Source organism: Oryctolagus cuniculus, chromosome 8 (genome assembly GCF_964237555.1).
Source record: "Oryctolagus cuniculus chromosome 8, mOryCun1.1, whole genome shotgun sequence".
NCBI lineage: Eukaryota > Metazoa > Chordata > Mammalia > Lagomorpha > Leporidae > Oryctolagus > Oryctolagus cuniculus.
Genome location: NC_091439.1, coordinates 65,773,815 through 65,795,748, shown reverse-complemented (window position 1 = coordinate 65,795,748; position 21,934 = coordinate 65,773,815). Strand labels below are relative to the sequence as shown.

The 21,934-nt window shown below is 40.6% G+C and overlaps 2 protein-coding genes across 6 annotated transcripts in view; one reads left to right on the top strand and one right to left on the bottom strand.

The window, feature by feature from the left end:
* Positions 1-501: 501 nt before the first annotated feature.
* Positions 502-21,232, bottom strand: TRMT10A (tRNA methyltransferase 10A). 5 transcript variants are annotated; one of them, XR_011378335.1, is made up of 10 exons: positions 21,078-21,232; positions 15,215-15,405; positions 13,189-13,351; positions 11,818-11,889; positions 9,141-9,215; positions 6,833-6,982; positions 5,256-5,361; positions 2,684-2,928; positions 2,181-2,289; positions 855-1,803 (listed from the first exon to the last, which is right to left on the bottom strand). XR_011378335.1 is itself a non-coding variant. In XM_051820152.2 (9 exons), exons 2-9 carry the CDS (start codon positions 15,394-15,396, stop codon positions 982-984), a joined length of 1,092 nt encoding a protein of 363 aa, XP_051676112.2. In that variant the 5' UTR covers positions 15,397-15,405; positions 21,078-21,232; the 3' UTR covers positions 502-981. The 5 variants fall into 5 exon arrangements, 4 of the variants coding, with proteins under 4 accessions (XP_051676112.2, XP_051676114.2, XP_017202883.1 ...); XM_051820152.2 differs by lacking the exon at positions 2,181-2,289 and having other exon boundaries at positions 502-1,080; XM_017347394.3 differs by lacking the exon at positions 855-1,803 and having other exon boundaries at positions 2,173-2,289.
* Positions 21,106-21,934, top strand: part of MTTP (microsomal triglyceride transfer protein) — a 75,102-nt gene continuing 74,273 nt past the window's right edge. Inside the window, exon 1 of the mRNA XM_051820148.2 lies at positions 21,106-21,235. The gene's annotated coding sequence lies outside the window, so the exon portion shown is untranslated. The remainder of the gene's footprint in view (positions 21,236-21,934) is intronic.

Here is a 21,934-nt window from a genome sequence, read left to right as displayed (position 1 = left end):
AATGGATTATGGTCAACCTTCATCCAACGCTGATTTTCTTACAAGGAGAGGGGAATTTGGACACAGATACAGATACTGAAGACAGAGGACAGAAGACCACTGGCAACAACGGAGACAACAGAGTTGCAGCTGCAAGTAAGGGAACCCTGGGGTGTGAGGGTAACCACCAACAGCTAGGAAGAGACTAGGAAGGATTACTCCCCAAGCACTCAGACGGTGCATAGCCCTGTGACACTTTGAAAACTGTTAGGGAATAAATTTCTGTTGCTTTAAGCCACCCAGTTTGTGGTGATTTGTTACAGAGCCATTAAGAAATTAATCCAAGTATTTTTATAATTAGTGGAAAGCTATGCAACATCTGTAATGATGTTTCCTCATCTTTCTTGATTAAACAGTGGCCTTTTTCATGCAAAATAAAAGGTATAATATTCCATGTTGGTAAATCACACTTACTCCAAAAAATCTGAACCTTTGAAATATATATCTTAAGACATAAGCTCTGTTCTTTAGAATTGCAAGGCTCACCTTTATTTATTTACATATCTTCATTAAAATGCATAACAATTAGTAAAAATAAAAGAACAAAAAATAAAAGATAATTAACTGCAATATTAAATCCAAAAATCTTTCTACTCAATGCATATGTAAGTTAATATAGAATTTATATATATTGCTAGTTATATACTTTCTAAAATGCAGTATTCGTACATTAAGAAACAAATAGGAACAGAGACTTATTTTACCCAAACTCAGCAGTCTCCTGAAATGCTACTGTTGCTGCGAGCAAGAATAAGCACTTCACCTGAAAGGTAACTTCTTTAATCCCTGTTTAGAAAGTGAAACGGCACTCCACCTTTTTTTTTAAAATGTATTTATTTTGTTTTTTGAAAGTCGGAGTTACAATGAAATAGAGAGAGAGGTCTTCCATTCACATGTTCACTCCTCAGATGGCCATAACAGTCAGCCCTGGGCAGGCTGAAGTCAGGAGCTAGGAGTTTCATCTGGGTTTCCCACATGGGTGGCAGGGGCCCAAATACTCAGGCCATCTTCCACTGCTTTTCCCAGGCCATTAGCAGGGACCTGTATCAGAAGTGGAGCAGCTAGGATATGAGCTGGTGCCCATATGGGATGCCAGCCTCACAGGAGGCGGTTTTACCCTCTGTGCCACAATGCTGGCCCCGAAACAGCACCCTTTTGCTACATCCTCCAGCACAATCTTTCCATGCAAATGCTTATTTAGGAATTTTTGGACTTAATGAAATTCAAATTGGTCTCAGTGCTTTCAACACAACTGCTCACATAAATGATACAAATCAATCTTATTATCCACCAATAACTAAGAACCATACATGAAATGGAAAGATGTGAATACAATAATATGCATATTTTCATGTGTGTCATTATTTAAGAAATATACATGTACATTAATTTAAATATTATTATATAAGAGGCTGAAGCACACTTAAGCTTTATTCACTTTAAGAGCCAACAAATACTTTGTTGTAAAAAAAAAATCTATAAAAAGAAATGTTAGCTGCTAAGAGCTATTTCATTTTAAATTCAGGTAAAGACAAAATTGATCCCTCAAAAGTAGCAGCCTTATAAAATAATCTAGCTTGCAAAAATTCAATTTTGTAATTAAAATAATTTATCACCATAATAGAAATGCAAAAGAGGTATTAAAGAGATTCTCAACTCTTCAATGATTACTTCAAAACCAAGAGAAGGCATCACAAAGAAGAAACACATATGGGTTCTATAGTCCAAACGAAATGAATTGTTGAGTCTATCAAGCTGATACTTCTTTTTTTTTTTTTTTTTTTTTTTTTTTTTTTTTTTTTTTTTTTTGACAGGCAGAGTGGACAGTGAGAGAGAGAGACAGAGAGAGAAAGGTCTTCCTTTGCCGCTGGTTCACCCTCCAATGGCCGCCGCTGCAGCCGGCGCACCGCGCTGATCCTGGCAGGAGCCAGGAGCCAGGTGCTTTTCCTGGTCTCCCATGGGGTGCAGGGCCCAAGCACCTGGGCCATCCTCCACTGCACTCCCTGGCCATAGCAGAGAGCTGGCCTGGAAGAGGGGCAACCGGGACAGAATCCGGCGCCCCAACCGGGACTAGAACCCGGTTTGCCGGCGCCGCAAGGTGGAGGATTAGCCTATTGAGCCACGGCGCCGGCTGCTGATACTTCTTAAAACACTTTCTTTTTCAAGACTAAAGTAAATAAAAAACCTGCACGTGGAGGGTAACCTCCCCTACACAAGATCCTGGTAAACTTGCAGGATATGTGTGAGTACCTGCCCCCACAAATAAGGAACAAGAGATCAGAAAGACAAAGATATGAACATGAACTAGGAAAACTCAAAGGTCAGAAGGAACATTCGGAAGACTGCAATCCAGTAAATGAAAGAGAATTAAGGCATGCTAACCACATACGATTCTCTAGAAACTTGGGAAGCTTTAAAAAAAATTATAAAAAAGAAAAACCTGTGTATTTAATTCTTCTTTTGCAAAAACAAAAATGTCTTTCTTACTATCCTTTAACCCTAAAATAATTTTGAAATTTGCAACAGAAATGAGAAAATAAATTTTCTTCCAATCTGAATATCCTAGGATAGGAAGCACTTTACTTTCTCCTAATTTTTCCCTGACCTAAAAGAACAGGTAACATTAGTGTGATATCACACTCACTGTAGATTCAGTGCTGTTTTCCTTATCCTGCTTTTCTTCTGCATGTGGTGAATCTGCTTCATTTCTGCTGTCCTCCCCCTCACTGGAATCACTGTCTGATCCATCTTCAGCCTGGGCAGACTGCTCTTCCCGAGAACTTTCACAGGTTCTGTCTGTAGGAACAGCTCCTTTCCGTTGGGGTAAAATGGTGCAAAATGCTTCTTGCCAATCTCTTCTTTCTAGGTATTCCAGAATAATCTCAAACACTGTAATAAAGACAAACGTCATTCATTTCTTAGGAAAGTGCATCCCAGTGTTGCAGACTGACTTTGACAATACAGTGCCTTCAGGTTAACAGTGCGAGTTTGCCTTTAAGGTACTTTGTTCTTACTGCTTCCTTCTATTGACTGTAAGGGTCAGTCTGCCCCTAGGTTCTCAAGCCTGCTACCTCCTTCCCAGCTTCTCCTCAATTCATTTTAAACATAGAGAAAGAAAACATCAGCCGCCCTTGTCAACTATAGTCTACACTGACCATGTTTTTATCTCCCTTCCTATTCTTTTTTTAATTTTTTAATTTATTTATTTGACAGGCAGAGTCACAGACAGTGAGAGAGACAGAGAAAGGTCTTCCTTCTGTTGGTTCACTCCCCAAGTGGCCGTAATGGCTGGAGCTGCGCCGATCCGAAGCCAGGAGCCAGGTGCTTCCTCCTGGTCTCCCATGCAGGTGCAGGGGCCCAGGCACTTGGGCCATCCTCCATGGCCCTTCCAGGCCACAGCAGAGAGCTGGACTGGAAGAGGAGCAACCAGTACTAGAACCGGTGCCCAAATGGGATGCCGGTGCCACAGGCAGAGGATTAACCTAGTGTGCCATGGCACTGGCCCCTCCCTTTCTATTCTTATGGCTTTTATTTCTGTATCCTTTATGTGATAATATTCAAGAAAAAAAATGATTAGCATTCATCTAAATTTCTTCTACCTTTCCTACAAAAGAATCACTCTGAGGAGCTTCTAGCCTGTTTTATTTTGTTTATTGTTTTTATTTTATTCAATATTGAGTAAAGAATATTAATCATGTCTCCAAGGTACTTTCACTTCAACACACTGCTGAAGGAATAGTTTGCATTTGCTTTGTGGCAAAGCAATTTCCATTATGTATCAAAGCTTTAGAAGACATTTATACTTTGAATCAATAATTTCATACTTCCTAGATCTGCTCTTTAGAAAATTTTTAACACATATTACAGCTTAACAACTGGTTGTACTGACTAAAATATTACCTTAAAATTTGAATTTTTAGTAAGAGTTATTTGAAAGGCAGAGTGACAAGGGGGAGAGAGATGGTTTTCTATCTGCTAGGTCACTCCCCAAATGCCTATAACTGCCAGTGGAAGGCCATGCCACATCCAGGAGTCAGGAACTCCATCTGGGTGTCCTATGTGGGTGGCAGGAACCCTAGAATCTGAGCCATCATCCAGTGACTTCAGAGATGCCTAAGTAGGAAGCTGGATTGGAAGCACAGAATAGCTGGGCCTCAAACAAAACCCTCCGATATGGGGTACAGGTGTCCCAAGCAGAGGCTTAACTTGCTATGTCACAACATCCACCCCTCCTTAAAAAATTTAAAACAGCAAAAATTTAGGCAAAGACTGAGGTCCAAGAATTCCTATTTCAGGGTTATTTACAACAGTAAAAAGAAAAAAAAATTCAACAATAAGAGAATGGTTAAACTATTATATACTTAGGTGATGGAATGTTATAACTAGTAACCATTCAATGACAGAAAATATGATAAGTGAAGGGGAAAATACCCTAGATTTATATTATTCTATGTAACAAGCATTTAATTATATAATAAATAATATTACATAAAGCATCTTCAAAAAATTAATGAAAATACAGAGTATAGAAAACTATATATACATTTCAAAATATTTTCCCCCAAAGTAAGCTCTATATTGTATTCTTTCCACAACCTTTTTGAAGCATCCTTGCATGTATAGAAAAAGTACAGGATGGCCACGGCTCACTTGGCTAATCCTCTACTTGCAGCACCAGTACCCTGGGTTCTAGTCCCGCTTGCTCCTCTTCCAGTCCAGCTCTCTGCTGTGGCCTGGGAAGGCAGTGGAGGATGGCCCAAGTGCTTGGGCCCTGCACCCGCATGGGACACCAGGAGGAAGCATCTGGCTCCTGGCTTTGGACTGGCACAGCGCGCCGGCCGTAGCGGCCATTTGGGTGGTGAACCAACGGAAGGAAGACCTTTCTCTCTGTCCCTCTCTCTCTCTCTCTCTCTCTCTAACTCTGCCTGTCAAAAAGAGAAAAAGAACAACTACAGGATGGAAACATATCAAAAAATTAATGCCAAGTATCTCTGACTAGTGAGGCTGTAGTTAGAATTATTAACTACTTTTGTACATTTGCAAAAAATTTCTAAAATATGCATCATAGTTTCTATTATTTATACATTATAAATTATTCTTTTTACAGTTTTGTCTCTGGCAAGGTGTATTGTTTTCATTTCTCCAAATCTGAAATGAAATGTTCTTTTTCATAATGCTCACTAAGGCTATTTTCAGTTTACCACCATCCAGCTTACCATGATTAACAGCCAAAACTTTTCTACTATTCATCTTCACAAAATTTCCAAGGGGAAGCTGTGCGTGGTCAATTCCATAATCTGATGCTTGTTTATATGTGATTCCCTAAAACAAAGACATGGTGACTTGGATGAGAATATCAAATTATTTTAAAGTCTATGATAGTACAAGTAGTTTTTAGAAAAGACTTTAGTTCAGAGAATATTATCCAAAAAAAAAAAAAAAAAAAAAAAAAAGAGGAGGGAGGAGAGAAAGACAGAAAGAGAAAGAAAGAGAGAGAATTTAACTGCTAATTTATGGAAACATTCTCCTGACAGTAAGTATAGTCAGAGTGCTTAGAAGTCTTGTTTTAACCTCCTCAGTTTACAAATAAGGAAGTCAAAGAAATTATATTCCCTGCCCTGCTACAAAACTAAGTGGCAGAACCTCGAGAAAAACCTGGCTCACCTTCCTCCTGACTCTTTTTACCTTTCTACCTTGCTATTCTCTCAGTTTAAAACAGTCAAAACAAATTTCTAGAGAAATACCATTGCTCTTTCCATGGATGTAAGAAACATAAAGAAAGCTAAGTTTCAATTACACAACATTAAGAAGCACAAATGGCAAATGAAAATTTTTTAAAAACGACCCATTATTTTTATTTTTCTGTTTTCATCAACTAAAAAAAATGTTGAATACGAATTTCAGCTCTTCCTAAAATGAAAATCCTTGAAGCCTATGTCTAACCAAGACTGGAATGGAAAAAAGATAGACTATAGGAGAAAGGGAAACTAAATTTCCCAACCAGTAGTTTATACATTCAAGTGACAATTAAAAATAGATTTTAGCAGATGCCTTTGTAAACAAATTGTTTTAATTTAGGGAAACAAACAACATGAAAAAAATTTCATTCTACATAAATTAAAAAAATACAATTTTTCACTAAACAAAATAAAAAGGCTAGAGATCATTCTGATGAATTCCCTATGATGCTCCCAAGCTGCACTGTTCAATTGGCAGCCATGTCTTACTACTTAACTTTAAATTGATTAGAATTTTTGAAATATTTAGAAATGTAGTTCTCCAGTCATACTGTGCACATTCCACAGGCTCAGTAATCACTGAGAGACCACACTGGGGAGGCAAGACTACAGAATGCCCTATTTGAATAGTGCTGCTTTACAAGAATAAGGAATTGCTTCCCATTGTTCTGCTGACGGGTAATTCCTCAGACACTTAGTAGACAGGTTCCTCAGCTGTGTTAAATTTAGTTCGCTGTGAAGTAGCTGGCTCGGTACAAAATGACGTTTTCTTTTAGAAAAAGCAAGCACACTTGTGTAATTTTTCATCCAAATGAGAGTATGCGAGGGGAAGAGAAAGAAGTACAAATTAAAAGAAAAATCCTACAGAAATCCTAAATTTAAAAAGTTGTATAAACTTTGATGGCTTAGCAACCGATTAGTAGCATAATTCTCTATCAACAGGTGACTGAAATATAGTAGGCACTCAGTAATGATGGGCTAGTGTTAGTATTTTACTATCAGGAAATTGGAGTATAGATTTTAAGTTCAAAAAACACAAAAGTAAAATTTAGTACCTTGTGATGGTTGTGATCTACTAATCCTCCAATCACATAAGCCTTTGATTCATCTAATTCCTCCAGTACATTAGGTGAGTCTGATGTCAGATAAATCAAGTCTTCTTTTTTAATGAGTTCAGTATAGTGCTCTGATTTGATGTTGATATCCTTTAAGATACAAGATGTTAATAATTAATAGATTTTATGAAAGTTGGCTAAAAATGATTATTCTCTTTTCCTAAAACAAGCCCATCCAAAAGAAAAATCTGAAATGAAGTTTGAAAAAAGATTGTTAATATGTATTCACATTGTTGAGAACCTATTACTTCAATTCACTATCACCTACTACCTCAATTATTTAAACAGCTTCCTAATTTTATTTCCTGTCTCTGGCCTCAGCCCCCTCCAGCTTACTACCCTCACACCCTGACTGTGGACTCATTTTCGAAAAACACTAATTTTTTTTTTTTTTTTTTGCAGGATAAAATTCAAACTCTTAACTTCATAACTCTCCCCTGACTGGGACACTAATCTATCTTTCTAATCTTATCTCTGTTCCAACAAAACCAGAGCACTGTTACTGTCACATCTTTGTTCACATTTCTCAGCCAAATGTGTCTTCTCCAATTACTTTCTCTCCATTAACATGAATCATCAAACATAAACTGCTTACAAAATTGATTATTCCCATTTTCCAATTATTTTCATTTGTATCTACCAAGATACACATACAAAAACTAGTTTGCAATGAGGATTTTGCAAGCCACACTAATTTTATAAAAGGAGATATATCACCAGGCTGCAATGACATTTATCCAATAATTTTTAATGAAACAAGAATGAAGCAGAATGCTCACTAAAAATGTGTAACTTAGTAATAAAAGGCCATACACTATACATATTCTTAATAAAGGTTCCAAGAAGGATGTGAATAATTAAGAAACCGGTGAACATATCTCTCTGGAAAGCTGATGGAACAATACATAAATTTAACAAGCCACAAAAAGAGTGGCCATTTGGGGGGTGAACCAACGGAAGGAAGACCTTTCTCTCTGTCTCTCTCAGTCAAAAAAAAAAATACATTAACACAATATGTCACAAATGGTATCATCTCAAATATAGCATTTAAAAAATTATCTAGGAGCGTTTTTAAAACTCTCCTAGATACTTGGAAGGAAGAGCATCAGAGATGGAGAGAGACAGAGAGAGAGAGAGATCTTCCATCTGCTAGTTCATTCCCCAAATGGCTACAACAGCCAGGGACTGGCCAGACCAAAGCCAGGAACTAAGAACTCCATCTAGGTCTCCCATAAAGGTAGCAGGGGCCCAAGCACATGGACCATCATCTGCTGCTTTCCCAGAAGTAATAGCAGGAATCGAGATGAGAAGAAGAGCAGCTGGAACTTGAGTTGGCACTATGGAATGGCATGCTAGTGTTGCAAGTCACAGCTTAACCTACTGCAGCCAACACCAACCCCAAGGAGATACTTTATATTCTCTCTCTCTCTCTTTTTTGTTTTAGGTACTAACTTTTTGAATTCAGCATGTATTTCATATTCACAGCACATCTAAACTCACAATTCAGGCTATCACATTAAAGGAGTCCAATACTAAACAGTACAGATTTAGAAGATACAGAATATAGGCACACTTTTGAATTTTAGCATTAACTTCCCTTTTACAGATAACGCATAGTTAGTTTGCTAGGTAGAAATTACATAAAGACCTTTAAAATTGTTTTATTTTTTAAAAAACACAATATAAATTTGCCAATAGGGGGCCGGTACTACAGTGCAGCGGGTAAAGCCACTGCCTGCCGTGTCAGCATCCCATATGGATGCAGGTTCAAGCACCAGCTGCTCTACTTCCTATCTAGCTCTCTGCTATGGCCTAGGAAGGCAGTAGAGGATGTCCCAAGTCATTGGGCCCCTGCATCCGCAAGGGAGACCCAGAAAAAGCTCCTGGCTCCTGGCTTCGGATCGGCCCAGCTCTGGCTGTTGCAGCTATCTGGGTGGTGAATTAGAGGACGGAAGAATTCTCTCTCTTCCTCTTTCTCTGCCTCTGCCTCTCTGTACCTTTGCCTTTCCAATAAATAAATAAATCTTTAAAAAAAAAAGTTGGCATAAGACAGAAGGTTAAGATTCAAGGGAAGCAAGAACAAACTAAAACACCTTACTCTCTTCTTTCATTTTTCCCAGTTGTAACCTTACACTTTGGTTCAGCAACACACAGGATTTGAAGACCGCTTTAGAGAATTTAGGTTAAAAATATAGACTTTTAGAAGTGTAAAACTACTTGGAATTACATGAGAAATTATCTTAATCACCTTCCAGTTGACCCATCCTTTGTCACTTTCATCCATATTCTTTTTCAGCTGGCCTCCATGGCTTGTCAAGTAAAACTGGTAAGAGATCAGCAGGTAGAGAAAGACAGCAAGTGACCATTTAAATTCAATATTTTATTTCTCTCACACACTCATCTGATCATTAATGAAATATAAAACATTCTCAATCTAGAAAAACTTCTGACATGCACTGAACATATATAAAATTTGTGGTAGATTAGAAGTGTTTTTTGGCATGTACCTCATAACATACTAATTTCAATGTTCTGTTTATGTTTTTATCCAATTTTCTAGAATGGCTACATCTCTGCAAAGTTCCTGCTTCCATGTCAAGTTCCTGTTACCTTTTTTTCTTTTTTTTTTTTTAGCTGACACATAGAAACTACACTTATTTATGGCACTGGGTATCACGTGATGTTTCGATACCCATTCCTTTTTTTTTTTTTGCCACCATTGTTATTTTCTTATCGGTCCAAAATCTTCATAATTTTTGTTGATTCTAAACTCTGACACCTATTTTAAGTCTGAATCTAGGGTCATAAGGAGTCTATTACATATGAAAATGAAGATTTAAGAACTGTCATAGAACTGTGATATGAAATTTTTAAATATAATACAAAATGTAAAAATGCCAAATCACTATCACTTGGTAAAAACAAAATATCTAACTAAAGTATTTATTAAGAGTTCCCGGTTCTAGGGGGCTGGCACTGTGGCGTAAGAGGTAAAGCCGCTGCCTTCAGTGCCGGTATCTCATATGGGCACCAGTTCAAGTCCTGGCTGCTCCACTTCCGATCCAGCTCTCTGCTATGGCCTGGGAAAGCAGTGGAAGATAGTCCAAGTCCTTGGACCCCTGCGCCCATGTGGGAAGACCTGGAGGAAGCTCCTGGCTCCTGGCTTCGAATTGGCACAGCTCTGGCCACTGCAGCCAACTGGGGAGTGAACTAGCGGATGGAAGACCTTTCTGTGTAACTCTTTCAAAAAAATAAATCTTTTAAAAAAAGAAAAGAAGGCCGGCGCCGTGGCTCACTAGGCTAATCCTCCACCTTGCGGCGCCGGCACACGGGGTTCTAGTCCCGGTCGGGGCGCCGGATTCTGTCCCTGTTGCCCCTCTTCCAGGCCAGCTCTCTGCTATGGCCAGGGAGTGCAGTGGAGGATGGCCCAGGTGCTTGGGCCCTGCACCCCATGGGAGACCAGGAAAAGCACCTGGCTCCTGGCTCCTGCCATCGGATCAGCGCGGTGCGCCGGCTGCAGCGGCGGCCATTGGAGGGTGAACCAACGGCAAAGGAAGACCTTTCTCTCTCTCACTGTCCACTCTGCCTGTCAAAAAAAAAAAAAAAAAAAAAAAAAAAAAAAAGAAAAGAGTTCCTGGTTCTTAACATTGGTGTTAATTTTTAGGTCACTGAGAATTCACACAAAAAGATCTTAACAGCAACCTATCAGTTTCACAAATCACTCCTTTACCCAGCTTAAGCTTAAGTGACTCAAAAGAAAACAAAATCCTTTAAATAGACAAAACCTATACAGAAGTACCACAGGTCACCTGTGGTTGGCAGCAGCCTGTGCCTGCCCTAACTTTTCTCTCCCACTTTGCGCCAGGACTGGAAGGAATAAAAAGCTGAGGAACTGGGCTGGTGCCACGGCTCAATAGGCTAATCCTCCACCTGTGGCGCCGGCACACGGGGTTCTAGTCCTGGTTGGGGCACAGGATTCTGTCCCGGTTGCCCCTCTTCCAGCCCAGCTCTCTGCTGTGGATCGGGAGTGCAGTGGAGGATGGCCCAAGTGCTTGGGCCCTGCACCTGCGCTGTAGACCAGGAGGAAGCACCTGGCTCCTGGCTTCGGATCAGCGTGGTACGCCGGCCGCAGCGGCCATTGTGGGGTGAACCAACGGAAAAGGAAGACCTTTCTCTCTGTTTCTCTCTCTCACTGTCCACTCTGCCTGTCCAAAAAACAAAACAAAACAAAAGCTGAGGAACTGATACCAAAATCTGTGGTGTCCTATAATGAAGACTGCACAGCAGAGAATTGGCCATTTGTGGAAGACCAATGTGTAGAAGACTGAAAAGCGTGTCTCTGCATGACATACGTGAAAAGAGGTGTCATTGTACCTTCTTTTTTATATGACTACTATTTTTTAAAATCTTATTTCACAATAGTTTCAAATTCACAAAACAAAAACTGTGAGATAGTAATACAATGAGGTAGTAATATACCCCTTTCCCCATTTCCTCTATTAAAACATTTTTCAAGTAGTCATCAATTAAGTTTATCTGTGATAACCTTGCAGACAGTTGTAATTAAGATCTAAAAGGGGGCCAGCACCGTGGCTCACTTGGCTAATCCTCCACCTGTGGCACTGGCACCTGGATTCTAGTCCCGGTTGGGGTGCCAGGTACTAGTCCCAGTTGCTCCTCTTCCAGTCCAGCTCTCTGCTGTGGCCCAGGAAGACAGTGGAGGATGGCCCAGGTCCTTGGGCCCTGCACCCGCATGGGAGACCAGGAGGAAATACCCGGCTCCTGGCTTCGGACAGGCATAGCGCCGGCCATAGCGGCCATTAGGGGAGTGAACTTCTCTCTCTCTCTCACTGTCTAACTGCCTGGCAAAAAAAAAAAAAGATATAAAAGGGGACCCAAAACTATTTTAAACTCTTCAGACATACCTGCACAGGATGCAGTGCACGTCGGTTTTCTGCATAACATCGTTGAATCTGCTTATGAAGTTTTTTAATATCCTATGATAGAGTGCAATTTTTAAAGCAAAGTTAATAAAATCATCTATGGCCATTCCATGATCTTAAAGGAACAGAATAAGCAGAAGAGATCACTAGATAAGTACAATACAAGTCCATCTGGATAATTTTCATTTGAATTCCTTATATCCTAATAAAATTACTATGTTAAAATTCTACAAGTGAGCCACTACTTCACGGTTTCTATCCATTTAAAATGTGAGATCATAAAAACATTTCTTTTTTTTTTATTTTTTTAAATTTTTTGACAGGCAGAGTGGACAGTGAGAGAGAGAGACAGAGAGAAAGGTCTTCCTTTTGCCGTTGGTTCACCCTCCAATGGCTGCCGCAGCCGGTGCGCTGCGGCCGGCGCACCGCGCTGATCCGATGGCAGGAGCCAGGAGCCAGGTGCTTTTCCTGGTCTCCCATGGGGTGCAGGGCCCAAGCACCTGGGCCATCCTCCACTGCACTCCCTGGCCACAGCAGAGAGCTGGCCTGGAAGAGGGGCAACCGGGACAGAATCCGGCGCCCCAACCGGGACTAGAACCCGGTGTGCCGGCGCCGCTAGGCGGAGGATTAGCCTAGTGAGCCACGGCGCCGGCCCATAAAAACATTTCTTAAGAACCAACAGGGGCTGGTGCTGTGGCACAGAGGGTTAATGTGCCACCTGCAATGCTGGAATCCCATATGGGCACTGGTTTGAGTCCCAGCTGCTCCACTTCCAACCCAGTTCCCTGCTAATGTGCCTGGGAAAGCAGCAGCAGATGGCCCAAAGTCCCTGAGCCCCTGCACCCACATGGGAGACCCAGAAGTTACTGGCTCGTGGCTTCAGCCTGGCCCAGACCCGGCCATCACAGCCATTTGGGGAGTGAACCAGCAGATGGTACATCTCTGCCTCAGCCTCTGCCTCTCTCTCTAAGTCTGCCTTTCAAATAAATAAATAAATCTTCAAAAAAAAAAAAAAACCTCTTGTAGAGTCATACTATTACTATTTTCACACCTTAACAATAGCATGGTAAAAACCCCACATATTTTATGATTAATATGCAGTTACTGGGTTTTATCATTTAATTACAAAGTGCATGTCTCTCTCACTCCCCTGTTAATACATATACATACATACACATCAGTACATATATATGCATAAAATTTATTAGCTAATTTAATTTAGGGGGCAGACTGAAAAACTTGATTAAAGATGCATTTCACTACACAAATTTCTATCATAGTGTTAATACATACTAAAACAAAAATGACTCAGCCTAGTGCTCCTACAGGATGCTTCTGACTGATTCACCATACCTTTAATACCATCAAGTCATCAAAACTGCAGTCAATGACAAGGCGGAGTGTGCTGTGAACAGCATGTCTTCGCACACGTTTTCTGTCATTTCCATCTGAGTTTGAGTCCAGTTGACATTGTCGCTCTAATTTTTTTCTCTTGCGTTTTTCTTTCCGCTTTTGTCTAAAATTAGTAATTGAAATGTTTTTTGTTATTTATAATTCAGTTATTCACAATATTCTCCTAAAAAGACAAAAAATAATTATTTTTAAAATCATCAGGTTGAATCGTATGAAATTGCTACTTCAATGGGTCAAAATGGTCAAATATTAGCAATTTTATATAGTCCATTTAACAGGAAGGAAATCAGTTTGCAAACACAATCTAAAGCTATTTAAAGAATTTTCATTTATTATTGGTACCACACTAACCCTAATAAAATCATATAAATACTAAATTTGATAGTCATTATTTATTCCCTACATGATTTTCAAGCAACATTCTTATAGTGCAAAAATTCAAAAAAGCAAAACACACACACATTTTCTCTAATCTACATTAACTATAGTTTGTTCTCTCAGTAAATTGTCATTATGTAGTAACAACTTTAGCCTAACTACTTAAAAAAAAAAAAAAAAGATTTGAAAGAGTTACACAAAGAGAGCAGAGACAGAGAGATGTTTTCCATCTGCTGATTCACTCCCCAGATGGCTGCAACAGCCAGAGCTGCACCAATCTGAAGCCAGGAGCCAGGAGTTTCTTCTGGGTCTCCCATGTGGGTGCAGGGGCCCAAGGACTTGGGTCATCTTCTATTGCTTCCTAGGCCATAGCAGAGAGCTGGATCAAAAATGCAGCAGCCAGGACTTGAACTGGCACCCATATGGGATGCCAGCACTGCAGGCAGCGGCTTTAATCCACTGCGCCACAGTGCTGGCCCCAGCCTAACTACTTTTACCAAAATCTGTTCCAGAAAAATAAACAGTAGGCCAAAACTTGATCTGAGTTGGTTATTTTTAGTCTATATCTAGGACATGAATACTAACTATAATCCTGCTATGGTTTGGATATGGTTTATAACCCAAGGGTCACATGTTGGGAACTTGATTCTCAGGGTGGAGGTTTTGGGAGGTATGATGGACTTTGAAGAGTGAGGGCCTAGTGGGTGGTCCTTAGGTCACTGGGAGCAGGTGCTTGGAGGGATTACAGGACTCTAGTCTTGTTCAAGCTTCCTACTCTGTGATGAGACATGTCTTCCCATGTGCATCCCTATCAATGACATTATACAGCCAAGGAGGGCCCTCACCAGAACTTGCACCATGCTGTCTGGACTTTCAGCCTCCAAAACTATGTGCTAAATAAACTTTTTCCCTTTATAAAATTAGTTTACCTTAGGTATTATTATAGTAACAAAAAAATTGACTAATATAATCTGAGTTGAAAAATGATGCCACTACTCAAAACAGGTTCTGGGTGAGAAAAAGTGTTGAGTGCCAGTTTATCAACATTGCTAAAAATAATAATTCAACTTACACACAAGGTTAGTAGCCAATTGACAGAGTTAGCTAATGATGTGCCTGGCCCCCAGCTTAATTAATACAGCTACACTTAGTATGTCAGAAGACTGTGGCAGGCCGGCGCCACAGCTCACTAGGTTAATCCTCCACCTAAGGCGCCGGCACACCGGGTTCTAGTCCCGGTCGGGGCACCGGTCCTGTCCCGGATGTTCCTCTTCCAGCCCAGCTCTCTGCTGTGGCCCGGGAAGGCAGTGGAGGATGGCCCAGGTCCTTGGGCCCTGCACCCGCATGGGAGACCAGGAAGAAGCACCTGGCTCCTGGCTTCGGATCGGCGCAGCGCGCCAGCCGCAACACACTGGCCATAGCGGCCACTTAGGGGGTGAACCAACGGAAAAAAGAAGATCTTTCTGTCTGTCTGTCTCTAACTCTGCCTGTCAAAAAAAAAAAAAAGAAAGAAAGAAAAAAAGACTGCCAAATCAAACATCCCATATTTCCGAACAGGGATTGAACAAAAACATTTTGGCACACATACTTGCGGAGTTCTCGTTGTTCCTCCCACTGTTTCTGTTTTATTAGCTTCTTCATTTGTCGTTTAGATATTGGTTCAACCCCTTCACCTTCTGGCTTCTGGCTCTCCTCTTGACCTTCACCTAAGTCTTCCTTTCTTTCAACATTAGAAGTCTCGATAAATGCTGGTGACATTTCAGATGACATTTGGTGCCTCTGAAAAATGGAAAACCAACTTCTGACATGAACAATTTAAGATACACAAAAAAGTAAACAAACCCAAATGATTAACAGAGATGATTAAAGTTCAGCCATATCAATAATGAATAGAAATGCAAATTTAGACAATTCAATCTATGTACTGGCAAAGACTGTTTAAATATCATTTAAGACCATTCACTGACAATGTTGGTAAAGCCTGAAGAAATGGGGTATTTTCATATACCACTGGAGATAATGGTACAATTTTTCCAGAAGGCAACACACATACATGTTTCAATAGCTTTAAAACATTAAGACCCTTTGGTCCAGTAATTTAATTCCTTTTAGTCCCATAAATTAATCACAAATGTAAACAAATATGTACAAGTATATACACTTCAGTGCCTTTTTTTTTTTTTTTTTTTGACAGGCAGAGTGGACAGTGAGAGAGAGAGACAGAGAGAAAGGTCTTCCTTTGCCGTTGGTTCACCCTCCAATGGCCGCCGCTGCGGCCGGCGCACCGCGCTGATCGGATGGCAGGAGCCAGGTGCTTTTCCTGGTCTCCCATGGGGTGCAGGGCCCAAGCACCTGGGCCATCCTCCACTGCACTCCCTGGCCACAGCAGAGGGCTGGCCTGGAAGAGGGGCAACCGGGACAGAATCCGGCGCCCCGACCGGGACTAGAACCCGGGGTGCCGGCGCCGCTAGGCGGAGGATTAGCCTAGTGAGCCGCGGCGCCGGCCTACTTCAGTGCCTTTTTAAAAATGGTTTATTTATTTATTTGAAAGGCATAGTTAGAGAAAGAGAGAGATCTTCCACCAACTGGTTCACTCCTCAAATGGCTGCAACATCCAAGGCTGAACCAGGCCAAAGCTAGACGCCTGAGATTCTATCCAAGTCTCCCATGCAAGTGGCAGGTGTCCAAGTATTTGGGCAACCTTCTGCTGCCTTCTCAGGCACATTAGCAGGGAGCTGGATGAGAAGTGGAGCAGCTCGGACCTGAAACAGCACTCACATGGGATACCAGCATCACAGGCAGCAGTTTAACCCACTACACCACAACGCTGGACCCTGGGGTGTTATTTTTTTAATAATGAAATGTTAGAAATGACTTGAATGTCATCAAAAGGGGAGCATATAAATTATGGTTCATCTAACATGGGCCAGGAATACTAAGCAGTCAGGAAAAATCACGCTTCCAAAACTATTTTATCATAACGGAAAATGTTTATACAAATAAGAAAACCAAATAAGTGGATTAATATGTATGTTATACATACATTATTATTATACAATATATATAATATATATTATAAATAATATATAAATATATATTATACATATTACATCCACTTATTTTAAAAAGCAAACACACAAACATGTTCAATTGTTTTTTTTTTTTTTTTTTTTTTGACAGGCAGAGTGGACAGTGAGAGAGAGAGACAGAGAGAAATGTCTTCCTTTTTTCATTGGTTCACCCTCCAATGGCCGCCGTGGCCAGCGCACTGCGGCCGGCGCACCGCGCTGATCTGATGGCAGGAGCCAGGTGCTTATCCTGGTCTCCCATGGGGTGCAGGGCCCAAGTACTTGGGCCATCCTCCACTGCACTCCCTGGCCATAGCAGAGAGCTGGCCTGGAAGAAGGGCAACCGGGACAGAATCCGGTGCCCCGACCGGGACTAGAACCCAGTGTGCCGGCGCCACAAGGCAGAGGATTAGCCAAGTGAGCCGCAGCACCAGCCATGTTCAATTGTTATTCATGGTTTTCTGATTTTTCAAATTTCATATAATGAAAATACAGTTTTTATAGGAGAAAGATTTTTACAGAGCTGGAAAGCATCTTTTCTATCATCTTCTGTAACGCTGCAGAACAAGGGAAGTAAGAGTGTAATTCATTATGTGGTTATACATTTAGAATAGGTTTTGACAAAAGTTTTAAGATTTACAAACTTTGGACAATGCAGACTACGAATTTGGCTGTGTTCTCCAATATATTTCATTGTAAACATGCAACTGTAAATAGTCCACAATCAGTCATGACTAAAAAAACAAAACAGGGACACAAAAGAGTCTGTAATCAGTTGGTTTTGTGGACTGTTCAAGGTTATCTCAAATATCTTTATTTAGACTTCACCACAAATGTCTTTATACCTACTGACTAGAAATAGATTTGATTTCAGATAAGGCAAAGGCTAGAGACGCTGCTTTGTTTTCTCTTTAACAGACTTAGCACTAAAGCTTAAAAACAAAGTTGTTATTTATCCCTAAACATGATGCCACCAAATGTTCTACTGGTGTTAAGAGAAATTCCAACTCTTCTTTCTTACAAAGATAGCCAGCAAGTCTACGCAAAGCAGCTAACATCTAAAAGAAAACTCCACAATTTAGCTATAGGACAAAACCTTAACGAGCATAATTTAAGCTGTAGTTTTATTGGATGGTTTTTTGCTTTCTTTAGTAACAAGACAAGAAAAAATTGTCCACTTTTATAGCTATGCCATTACATTAAAAAACTCAGACTTTCTAGAGGTGGTTGCCAAAAGTTCATGCTTTGAAGCATCCTGACTCAAAATACATGAAATTGTAGATGAAATATAAAAGGAGAAATAAAAAGAGCACAGTGTCACTCAAAACCAGAAACAAGAAGTGGGTGGATAGCATTCCTGTTGGACCTGCTGGGCAAAGGCAGCTTTTAAGTCTCCCTAATTTTAACAAAGGGAGGAGACTAACAATAATAATAATGTTAGTAATAACAGGCAGGGGATGAGAGAGAAGTAAACAGACCAGCATGGGGTGGGCCTCCTTGTTCCATGAAAAAGACTGAAACACTATGGCTCCCAAGACACTGACTGAGCACATAGGTAGGCCTGAAGGAAGCAGATACAGCCTTTCTGTCACAACCTTATGCAACCATGAAGTGACACATCAACCTCTAAAACTGCATGACTAGAATCTGAACTATCCACATTACATCTTCAGCATACTGAAACATGGAACAGGATCCTGGGTGGGAACCATCACAAAATCTTGTGGATATGAATCAGTTGCAGAGACATAGATAGGAGAGGGGAGGTGATAATTTCATTCAAGATGCATCTTCAAACTAAAATTACAAAAAGCACTAAGAAAATAAAATCAGGAAACAAGTCCACGCTTTACCTGCTACACCGCAGCACCAGTCTCTAATCATACAATCTTAAAATGATTTTAAAATTTTTGGCTGGAATGTTTCAAAGAAATCTAAAGAAATAAGAACCGTAAAAGTAAAAACAGGAAATTGTGACATAAAACCAGGCATGGGGGGGGGGGGGGGGGGGGTGAGGAAGCAAAACAAGAATCCATGAAAAAGAAACCATAAGAAAACTAGTAAATGAAGACATAAAAATTTCAATAGATGAGAAAAACTCCAGATTACCTGGAGCCCAAGAGATAATTGATTAGTTAGAAGATACCCTGACAATCTCACCCAGGATGCAGATAGAGAAAGAACAGAAAAATAATGGCGAGGCAGCTAAGACTTGGATACAGAATGAGAGATACAAGCAAAAAACTAATTAGCACAAATGTATACCTTTGAATGTACCCTTTTTATTAAGTCTAAAAATAGATAGGTGTTAAAGAAAATGGAAACAGGGTTAATTCAGTAAGCTAAAACAATTAGAAGGAAGAACATTTTTAAACATGTATTGTGATTTCCCAGGATTTTTATTTTACTTACTTTCCATACACAGTACCTTAAAAAAATTTCAGCATTGCATGTATTCAAAGAATAAGGCTAGAGAAAACCTAAGATTTACTGATGTTTGTAAACTTAAAAACACAATTAATATCCATGGGAAACAAAGTACTCTCTTCACGAAATAATATTCCAGGAGAGCACATTTCTGTTTATCAGAGGCATCGTTGTCAGCTAGTTCCCTGGCGATATTCAAATACTCCAAGTGTTGATAAGCTCTATAGAGTGAAAAAAAAAATTAAAGCTAAGAAATGTGTTGTTATAGCTTATGTACACCAGGGGGAGCTTTAGCCTTTCCTAAGAAGTCTCATTACATTTAATTTGATCTACCACAGTAATGCTTTTAAACAGTGTATCAAATACAAGGAAAGTTCATGAGCTAGTCAACATCACCACCATGAATATTCTAAAACTATTTCCAATTAATAAGACACACCATACCAAGTGAATTTTAAGCTTTATTTAACAAGCCAGACCCACTGAGACCCAAGTGGAATACAGCAAAAGCGTTTTGTTAGCTAGCTTGATTATAAATTATTGCTCACAGTATACTTTCTTACCAACTCCAACTGTCTACACTAAAACATTTCATTACGTACTAGCTTGTTTGGATTAACTAATAAGCAGTTTGGTATTTTACTAAGTACACTTGCTTTCTGATTATTTTCGTGTGGGCCATAATTTACAAAATCTCCATGCAAAGTGTTCTGTGTTCTTCCCTCACATGCACTGATGCTCATAACGTATTTTCACTCATTAAACCAAGTTTCACGTCTATTTAAGAATGGCATTTTAAAACAATTAAATAGGTGAGAAATTCTACTTTAGCAAACAATTTTTCTAAAATCCCGTGGTGCATTCATAAGAGATAGGGTTTATAAGGCTAAGAACCCAATAGATGACTCAGGCCATTTGCTGTGGATACGATGAATATGTAAAAAATCTTAGCTCACCATTCCCTGGGTTTCCTGTTTCTTAGCAAAGCTTAAGGCTGGATAGACACATCACAAATCAATAAAAGTGAAAAGGTTAAAAACCTTTGCATGAGTTGAAGTGCATGATATAAACCGTCTCGGTAAGTCTCTTCCACAAAGATCCAAACAAATCAAGAATGATTGCAGAATGGGATCAAAGACTTGACAGCGAGAGCGGCGGAATCACCCTTTACAATCTGCAGCAGCGAAAGCTGATGTTTAATTTGGACGAAGGATTGGGACAAAAGGGGTAAAGTTTTTTGTTTTGTTTTGACTAAGAGATGTTTTTACCCTCTTGGCAGCTCTGCAATAAATACTAAAATATTTTTAAAACTCTCAATGTTTAAACTTAGAGGCTTTCAATGGAATAAAGCTAACACCTCTATTTCCTTAAAAATCGTCCTTGGGGCACCACAGCGGGGTTAGCAGCACCTGCGACGACTTCTCCCAGGACTCCGCCACGTTCCCTCAGGGGAAAACTAAGCTAAAGCAGGATTAAAGGAGTGGGCGACTTGCCCCCGTCACTGGCCACAAAGTGGCAGAATCCCAAGTAGTTTTCCGACCCTCCAGGGCCCAGGTCTCCTCCTCTAGTCATCCTTTACAAAATCACGCCCTTACACACTACGGGCTGGCTCCCCACTCTCAGAATACACAACTAACGTAACCCCGCCAAGCCGGGAGGCAGAGCCTCGCCCACTCTGCAGTCCACGCCTCGGACTTGCGCGCCAGCGGACGCGTTCGAGAGGCGGGACTAAGCTGCAACCAGCGAGTCAGAGAGCGGCCACACAGGCCGCGGGGGCGCATACAATCTGACGTCACTTCCTTCCGCAACAGCCGCGCTACTAGCAGTTTCTCGGCCCCACTCCCCTTTCCCCCGGAAGCCCTTGCTGCCAGTCGAGGACAGCATGGCATGCGCTTATTGTGCGTCCAAAGCTATCAAAGAGCAGGCGAAAACCAGCCACAGTTCCCGGAGAGTTACCTTGCTGAGGTGTTGATGGGGAGCAGGAACGCTCGCAGAGATAAGCCTTTCTGGAGTGTTCCTCGACACCGCTCAGGAATCCTCCGTCGGAAACTTCAACTCCCAGAGGCAGGGGCGTGGTGGCGGCTACCGCGGTGGTTACGTCCTACGTCATCGAAGTGCGCCAACTTCGGGCCTGAAATGGGAGAAAGAGGAGGGGTTTAAAGGGGGCGGGCCTGGAGTAAAGAGATTAGGAGTGGGGGGTGGTTACGGTGTGTGTGTGTAGTTCCAGCTTCAGGAGGTAACTGTGTACCTGTGGGCGTATATTCATTTGCATACCCGTTGAAAGGGGACTAAGGTAACCCCTTATAAAAATTGAAAATGGGAAACAGGAAAGGCACTTCTGTGGTAAAGAGGAAAGTGTCTCTTAACTAAATTATTTCTAAAGTATTGGAAGTGTTACCAGTATCCCGTGTTTTTACATAACTGAGGTGGAAATTTAAATTTAAAAAATGAGTCAAATTCACGGTACAGTGGGCTTAAATGTAGAATTCCTCCAAACCTTCTTTGAAAAAGTGGCTTAAGTAAGATAGCCATATACTTTACTCACCATTCATTTCTTGAGCTATTTTTCCTCTGCTGTTTTGCAAAATATCAGGTGACATTTCATTGTTTACAGTGCTTGGCCTTATATAATCTTTTTGCTATATATAGACTGAGTCATCTTGTCCTTTTCTATTTACTTTATTATTTATTTTTCTTGGCCCACTTCTAATAAGTAGTTATTGTAGGCACTGAAGGTTAAGAATGAGATTTGAATCTTTTAGGAGAAGACTACCTTCTGAGTATGGAAAGAAATCTGAAGTATAGTGTGTCTG